Below are 9321 nucleotides of genomic sequence, written 5' to 3' on the forward strand. Positions count from 1 at the left end.
CACTAAACAATTGCGCACAATTTGAGTATGTACCGATTTTTGAGTGCGCTATTTTCTATTTCATTTCTCTGTACAATTAAGTAATTTCTGGTGCATGTTAGAAATCCTAATACGGAATAAAAATTTTGAGTGCGTAAATAACATAAAGAGTTTCGAGAAAGGGGAAATGTACGGAACCATTATATGCCTTTCGTGCCACAATAACTGGCTACCAATTCATCAGAAAAAAAATTCCTTATTTAGTGCTTGGCTTATAGTTGTATATTTTTTTGATAGCCTTAAGTTAATTTTCTGCTTCTTTTGAGATATGCTGTTTTTTTTACACCTGAAGTGATTTCTTTTGTCTAGCTTTGTAATTCTAACAATCTGTGTTGCTAAAATGTCCATAAAAATTCTTTTATATATTGATAAAGATGAAATTTTCTTGAAGTAACACGTGTTACACAACTGTAACCATAAATGCTGTCGTCTTTTAATAATAGTAATCATATTATATGGTTTCTGTATACAACCGACGCGATTTTAAGTTGATTGGTGTATTTTAGAAGAAAAGCCAATAGCGGCTTGATTCTTCACTAACATTGGAGTATCGATCCATTATTATTCCACTGCACATCGATCCTTCATTAAATCTCAAATGATCCAAATGAATGAACATGTCCGATGGAACAAAGAGTTGTTTTAAAATTGTTTCCTTATGATAATTCGCGAAGGGAAATTCCATTCTTTGTGTGATTTTTCTGTTTCCTAAAATTTAATTATTCATTGACACTGTTAGTGGAAAGAACTAAATTTAGACGATCAATGAATGGAAAGTCTATTGATAGTAAGATGGCTATATTTCAGTGGTATGGATTATTTGTGTATAATTTTATGAACATAAACACGGCTTTATTCGAGATTTTTAATACAATTACAACGATTCTAAACGAAGTACCGTAATTTCTGATTCGTTCAACTATGTCGACTATAAAAAGGGCGTACATGGAATTATCGAATGGAATTAGGGGATTGAGATTCAATAAGGAGCAGACAAGTCAGACATCGCAAACCAACTCAAACCACGTACAAATGCCAACGTCATCGAGAGAGACTTCACATAACTTGAACAAATATGTCACAAATGGAAATTCCTACGTAGGGGCACGTGTTGTGCGTTCACCAAAACCGTTAATCGCACGAAAAATTAGGAGTCTTTTCGGTAGACATCAACCTGATACTATTCACGAACTCTTCATGGATGATAGGTTTTTATCGAAGTTTTTCTATTATTTTTCTGCAGAAGAACGCGGTATTCTTTCAAGAGTGTGTCACACGTGGAAAAACATTCTCTATCACCCAAAATATTGGGAAAATGTTATGCCAGTACTGGTATTGCGAAATCTCAGCAAGGAGGAAGAAAGCCGACGACTGCTGTTTGAAAGTTTACAATGTCGCTGCTTTGACTCCATATGTTTGTTTGGTGCAATAGACGAAGAAATAGCAGATTTCATAAACCACTGTGCTATATTCAAAAAGCAAATTAGGTTCATCAGCTTGCGAAATTCAAACATAACAGATACGGGTCTAGAAATTCTCTGTAAGAAAATGCCATGTTTGTACAAGTTAGAGCTAAGTGGGTGTAATGAACTAACCGAAACAGGAATGTGGTCGTGTTTAAATCCCAAAATTGTTTCTTTGACCGTAAAAGATTGTATAAATATAGCTGACGACACTATTGGAGCCATTGCTCAACTACTGCCAGCACTTTACGAGCTAAACATTCAAGCGTACCATGTTACGGACGCTGCGTTGGCTTTCTTTAGTACAAAACAGAGTTATTCTCTGAGTGTTTTACGACTTCAGTCATGTTGGGAAGTGACAAATCATGGCATTGTTAACATTGTTCATTCTCTACCAAACCTCACCGTCCTCAGTTTATCAGGTTGTAGTAAAATTACTGACGATGGTATAGAACTCATTGCAGAAAACTTGAGAAAATTACGCTGCCTTGACCTGTCATGGTGTCCCCGTGTAACAGATGCTTCACTTGAGTATATTGCCTGTGATCTTAGTCAACTCGAGGAACTCATTTTGGATAGGTTTGTATAAATGACATTTCAACAACTAGTAATTAAAAAAAAATCCCTCAAGAGTTACAACGAAGGTTTATCATAGCTGGGATCAGTTTCCCTCAACTAAAATTGTGACTAATAAAATCATTTTATCTTGAAGATTTTAGGCAAATCACAGTTTTAGATATTTTTTTTATGAAACCCAGGCTTGCTCACTTAATTTCAGTTCATTATTAAAGAGTTTTAAGGAATAACTTACAATCAAGAAAAGCATTTTACTGCTGCTAAGATAAGGATCAAGGATCGATTGCATTCATGAACATAATTTTGGCAGTCACAGTATTGCACCACTTGCGAATCCAAAAGTGTGTGATTTTTTTTGTACATTTTATAGTTTGTACGCGAATAAAAGTAACCTGTATACATTATATCACATCTTTTAATATATTTCTAGATCCGGCCCTTATAAAAATCATGAATATATTTTTTTCGTAACACATGCTGGAACCAACAATTTATATTAACCGATTGTCATTTTACAGCTGACATTTTGTGTATATGATTTAGATATGACGTAATGATACATTTCATTGACAGTTAATATGACATATGTTTTATCAAGAAAGTTCTTTTAAAATGTCATTTTCAAAGCGGTTTGAATATTTCTGATTAATCAGATAGAAAGAGAAAATGTACATTCAACAACTTGTGAATTGATAACCCATAGGGACCCCCTTGGAGATTCACCTACATCCATTCCAAGAAGGTTCTGAACCAATTAAGGGCACAAATACTAAGCGTTCGATAACAGCTATGAGTCATTCAGTTTGGTGCTGCGAACATGTCTTAATTTATTGATGGTTATAGATTTTTTGATTATGTGGATACAACAGTAGATTTAGGAAATATAAATTCTGTATATAGGCTTCTTCTGCGCAATTGAATTAATCATGATCTTTTTAAGACCTTTTTCAAACATGTTCATTCAATATATAATTGTTTGAACAAAGACACACTAAACCGATATAGTATATCTGGGAAACGAGGAAAAAGAATGAAATTTAAGAAAAAAAAAATAATTAACGAAAGCAGGTGACCCATAAAAAGATTATTAGATAAAAATATTCTACTAGATATAATATTAAATGTCGGAATATTCATTGCCAACTGCACGAAACATAACTGTTAAATAAATGACAAAGACTAAAAGGCCTATATCTCTACGTCATAGAACACGACAAATCATTAAGGGGGTTAGAGGGCGATACGTATGTAGATTGGTATGAATAATTCATTACTCTTAATGCTTCTGTAATTGAATTGTTTTGTCGAACATTTAGCAACAAACATACATTTACAAATGAATTGATATCATTCAGTCGCATTTTTATTGAAGAAAGGAATATTTATTATGTAATATAGCATTGCATCTTATATGGTGGCATCCCAGGGGTACAATAAAAATGGACACGTGTATGTAAGACCAGTTTATTAATCCTTAACAAAATGGATTGATAATTCAAGGAATCGACAGAGAGACAACTGTAAAACTATTTATAATCAAAGTACCCATGTACTGAATCAATTTATATCGATCGTTTGAATTTTTACGCCTCAAATAACCGTCAAATTGCAAAAATACAGGGTTCTAATTCAAAAGTATCTTTACACAGGCCTGTTGTTATGAATGATTAATATTGAACTCTTTATTTTTTTAAATTCACCATTCTGATTACGTAGGGCATTAAAGAAAACACACACTCACGCACACCAAATTGCATGATGCATCGAAGCAGTGCGCCAGAATGCGTAATATTCAGGTTCGATATCGGTTAACATGGAACACATAGATGAATGAACACCTACAGATCAATTATAATAACAAACATATGACCAAAATAACCAAAATAAGAATGATTATTGCAAAAAAAAAACGATGACATCAGACCAGTAAATGATACAATTTCCGAGAAATGCATTATCGAAATTCCTATGTCATCGTCTATGCAAAGTTTCATTTTTTATTTGTCATCTCCGGGCCATTATGTCACGGGTAGCCGTTATAAAAATACATGATACAGTAGGTGATACGTCAGAATGGTTTCGGGATATGCTACCCTTTTGTAAAAAATGGATAAAAGATAGGCGGCAAATAATAGCCGGAAACCTCTTTCTTTATACAAGTTTCTCGATCGAAACCACTGCCTTTTTATCCGCTAGTACCTGCACAAAATATCTGAAGACAGCTTCTTTCTTTATATTTCAATGCTATGATTGATGACTATTTATTATCTCGCAGGGTTTTTCATTTTTAGCTGGACATCAAACGCATGTTTTATTACGCGTCTAAAAATAAGTAGACAACTTGAAAGTGTCGGCACTGAACTACTGGTTTATTCAGTTATATGCATAGAAATTAACAGGTACTGATAAGAGGTTAGAGGTCAACTTTATTTTTAATTGGATCATTGTAAATACAAACCATATTCATCAGCATATTTAGTTCGCAGTAAAAGTTGTTTATTGGGTTTGTGTATTGGCGTAAATAACATAGAATTAAATTTGATATATTAGAAATACTACGTAGTGGACCTAACTATCTGCATTTTAAGCTTCATGGGGTACGCCAATGGGATTAAATTTTTGCGATAGTAAGACTTAGTGTAAAATAATTACAGATGCTATCAGCCTTTACAAATCTAACGGCTCTGGCGACTGCTACTGGTATATCTATGTTGATCTTCGATCTAAATTGATAAAAATACGAGCAAGGAAAACCCAAATCGAGATTGAAAATAGAGAAGAAGAGAAGAAAACTAATAATGAGACTCACTAGTAATGTAAGAGAGCGGCGACCATGGGTATTTAGAGGGAAACAAATACAAAAGAAAAGATAACAAACAAACAATTATAACTACAACTTACAATTTTTTGATGTCAGAAAACTTTTTAAGAGCATTTTGGTCGTCAAAGCCAGTAAATATTATCTTTGATCTATGCATATACTAGTTTTGATTGATAATATATCGTTTTAATTTTCTTTAATTTCGTCTTTCGTCTACCCCGGGACTTGAGTTGTGTATGTCCGTTTTCCATATCCTGTCTTTGTCCCTGGAATACATTTTTTGATTTCCGCTAGAACCTTCGTTCCCTTGATTACTCTTTTATCATACGAAACCTTCGGTATGTTGTAGGGCTGCGTTTTATTTTCAATCTACACTAAATGACACCTAGGAATCCATTAACCCCAGAAAAGTATTCTCGAATTGAAAAGCGTATATCCTGTTACGCTAAAGGAAAGTCCTATCTGTATAAGATTATTCTTAGCGGGGGCATGGAATGATGAATTTTCAAATAACCCGATAGGGACGTAGACTTTCTGGCTTCGGTGAGGGAGAAGTAACTTGCGGAGGTACATGCATAGATTAGTAAAATAGAATGGGAACGAGAGCAGTCAGATTTCTTATATAGTAAAACCTGCATGCAACCTCCGGAATTTCAAAATGGGTGGGGGATATCGATTTCAAAATGGCCGCAAAACAGATCCCTGAAAAACGCAAAAAGAATCCATAAAATTAGTGCACCTATTGTATTTTATGAAAGTTACTCAGATAGCTGATCTTGACATGCAGACATCACACGCGTTAAAAAATGTAGAAAATCCCTTTTTTTTTCGGCAAAATTTTAACATTGTTCAATTTCAATGAAAATCGATATCTAGAGTGTACATGGCATTCTAAATCAATGGTGGCTTCAGATTTTATAAAAAAAAATTGCCATTTTTTTTCTAAATGACCGCCAAAATCAACAAAATGTCAACATTGTTGAAAATTGATTTCTATTCATGGTTCACATTGCATTCTTAATTCAATGGCGGCTTTAGAATTTGACTAAATCCAAACATTTGCCGGTCTTGGCGACTTTTGTATTTTGCTTGCAAACACAGTATCACTTGTTATTATTTTCTTTCTTTTGGTACTTAACTTTAACGACATCTTAAGTACCCGTCAAGAAAATCAGTACCTGTCAGAAGAAAAGAAGTAGTCAATTTTAAATACATTGTATAAACCAATAGGTTGTTAATGTTTCTTCAAGGGCGTAAGGAAATAAACCCAAGCTTGAAATTTGCGTATTGATTAATTGTTAATGAAGTCATTGTAGTCAAGTATATTTTAGGTTTGCAGCTATAACCACTGTCACTCAAAATATTCAGCACTTTATTAAGACCACAGTGAACTTAATGATCAATAGCTATGGACGCCATAGCTTTTAGTACATACATATACGAAGTTCTGTGACATTTATGGCAACACCGCCTACATAAAGTTCATCGCCTTTGACCACTCGGCCAGCTAAACTACATTATAATTGCTAAATAGCCTAGCTGGCCGAATGGTCTAAGGCGCTGAACCTCTCGCTGTGTCCATAGTTAGTAAATCAGAATATTTTTTGAAAGTTATATGCTTTGTCTATAAGAAAATGTGGAATGTCATAGTCATCCTTTTTCAGATCATACCTATGTCTTGTAATAGACCTAGTGATATGAGATACATACCAAAGCTTATTTGGGTTGTGTGTAATTGATGTCATTCCCATTCATAACCCGACTAAGTAACTCATGGGAGCGACTTGTATTTTTTATGATCATAAAATGTCCTAAATACGCTTTCATAGCCGCAATACTACGAATTGAACTTTCTCAGTAAACTGAATATTTTTAGCTTGTTTTATGGTTGTGGATTTTTAATATGGACTATCTAAAATGATAGACGTACGCCAAAATTCGATTTTCTCCCTCAAAGTGTCTTGAAGCATGGCTGTGTAACTAGCGCTTACAATCGTGTTGGTACATTGAATGCGCTAATGACATAGATATATTAGGCGATGTCGAGAAAGTTAGTAAAGTCGATAATTTTTTTTTAAAAGCTGACTCTTTTTGGTACAAATTATTTATTTTATTTTCATTCTTGTTGTCTTAAAGTTGTAAACCTGGGTTCTTTATTGCAGGTGTTCTCATGTTTCTGACATTGGAGTTGGCTATCTGTCTACAATGACGTCACTACAAAAACTATATCTTAGGTGGTGTACACAGGTCCGTGATTTTGGACTTCAACATATATACTCAATGAGGAATCTACGGGTACTCTCGTTAGCAGGTATGTTAGACCAACTATGACTAAAAATTTAATTTTTATCTCGCCGGAGGTGGAAACAATTAGCGAAAATATTTCACTGTATCGGTATACGCTGTTCATTTCTTTAGTTTGTAAGAGACGTTGTCAATATAAGGTTCAATCAAGTTAAGCTCCTGAACACCAAAATAGAATAAATTACATTTTCGACGGTTAATTCGATTTCTGCTGTTAGCATTTTTCAGTGATTTGTCGGAAAATCCATTTCATAATTATGCCGTGACAAAGAATCACAGTCAGTAATTAGACTGAGGATATTGAAGGCACTACAAAGACCATGAAGAAATTCCATAAAATCTATCCGGATAGAAAGTTGATGTTAATGCGTGGACATTGCGTATAGCTGGTATTATTTCCTAACAGATTCCTTGTAATAGAGGTGGTCATATGGCTTGATTAATACGCACTATCAAACATTTTTGCCCTGTGAGGTGATATTCTCAATAGCCACCAGGAAACGTCTGTTTGGTGACATTACAATTCTGAACAAGATAATCATGCCGAGAAGAGATATATGTCATTCATAAATCGAAGAATTCATTTCTCCTTTCCTGTTTGGCATTACCCAAAAAGAAAAAAAAAACAATATCCGAGCAATCTGCACTTTTCATCAGTCAAAATGTTAAATCAATTTTTGTATTATACTTGCCGAAAACAAAAACGCTACCCTTTCAATATATCTTAATATGATGGATTTGTATTTTTGTATTTACCCCAACACCACTTTATTCTTTCAAGAATACGACAGTCACTCCCAAAATTCAATCGCAGTCGATTTTGTGGTATGAATTCTTGTTATACAATTTACCAGACTTTTAGTTTTATAAACTTGCTTCTTGAGCCTCGTTTTCATAAGTTAATGTTGTACTCCTCCCCCCCCAAAAAAACCAAAAAAAACCAAAACAAAATAAAAACAAAAACAAAAACAAACAAACAAAAAAAAAAAAAAAAAACAAACAATAAACAAACCACACAAATTTAAAAAAAAATCAATACATTCCTTTCTTAATGGTACCACTTGATAGAAATCCACACACCTTTACCCATGTTTTTGTTAAGTAAAAAGAAATAAAGGGTCATGTTATAATCCCTAAAGTCAACTACAGTCTGGTGGTTTTTGTATGGAACAATATTATAATAGTGGTGCAATATTATAGAGATCCATACGCTTATACCCGAGTTTCGTGAAATACGTGATTTTGGTCCCCAATTCCCAAAACAATTTGAACCACACCCCCCAAAATTAAATACCAACATTTTTTTTATTACTAGAATCCTGTTGTAAAATTATCGAGATCCATCAAGTTGTATTCACTTTATCTCATAAAGGTTGAAAACCATTAATTCCACTTAACATAGGCTTCAATGCTAAATTCACAACTTTCAATATGGCTTCCCTGTACTTAAAAATACCATATATCAGCACGATTCCACGTGTGTAAGCTCACAATCCTCAAAATAAACCCGAACACCACAAGGTAATTGTACTTATAAAATGTGCTAAAATGGTTTTTCTACCAGGCACACATTCAAATTTTGAAATAAAAATGAGTACTTTTTTCACACCGCTTTGGGGAACTGATGGTAATATTGTTTGAATTGGTGGTATGTTAAACCCCGGTATGTGACCTGAAAACCAAACGACGACAGCACTATACAATTATGAATTATGTACAATGGCAATTACTTTTAATGTTAATGTAGTAAAATGGCTGTGAAGTAATAAAAAACCAACCTACCCACGAAGGTGGAGTGAATATCGTACAATCAGACCAATCATATCAATAATAATATTTTACTTTTCAGGTTGTACTTTATTATCAAGTCAAGGTTTATGTGGATTAACTCAGCTGAGAAACTTGGAAGAATTAGAACTTACAAACTGCCCCAGTGCATCTAAAGAGATTTATCTATATCTCAAGGAGAACATGCATGGCTGTCTCGTCTTGGATTAGATCTGTGTTTAATGAATTGTTGGTGAATCGACATGGATTTCAATAAAACCAATTCTTGTAATGTTGATTTGGACATGACTGGAGTACATGTATAGGTTTTCCATTAAGCTCTGCCCTGGG

The 9321-nt window shown here is 33.9% G+C and overlaps 1 protein-coding gene across 1 annotated transcript; it reads left to right on the forward strand.

Annotated features, from left to right (window-relative positions):
• Nucleotides 1-638: 638 nt before the first annotated feature.
• LOC148620268 (uncharacterized) lies at nucleotides 639-9262 on the forward strand. Its single transcript, XM_088581020.1, has 3 exons — nucleotides 639-2081; nucleotides 7062-7210; nucleotides 9053-9262. Exons 1-3 carry the CDS (start codon nucleotides 961-963, stop codon nucleotides 9199-9201), a joined length of 1419 nt encoding a protein of 472 aa, XP_088437146.1. The 5' UTR covers nucleotides 639-960; the 3' UTR covers nucleotides 9202-9262.
• The last annotated feature ends 59 nt before the right edge of the window (nucleotides 9263-9321 follow it).

Source organism: Perna viridis, chromosome 4 (assembly GCF_037379345.1).
Source record: "Perna viridis isolate PV_CMFRI_1.1 ecotype Kerala chromosome 4, ASM3737934v1, whole genome shotgun sequence".
In the NCBI taxonomy this organism is placed as follows: Eukaryota; Metazoa; Mollusca; class Bivalvia; order Mytilida; family Mytilidae; genus Perna; species Perna viridis.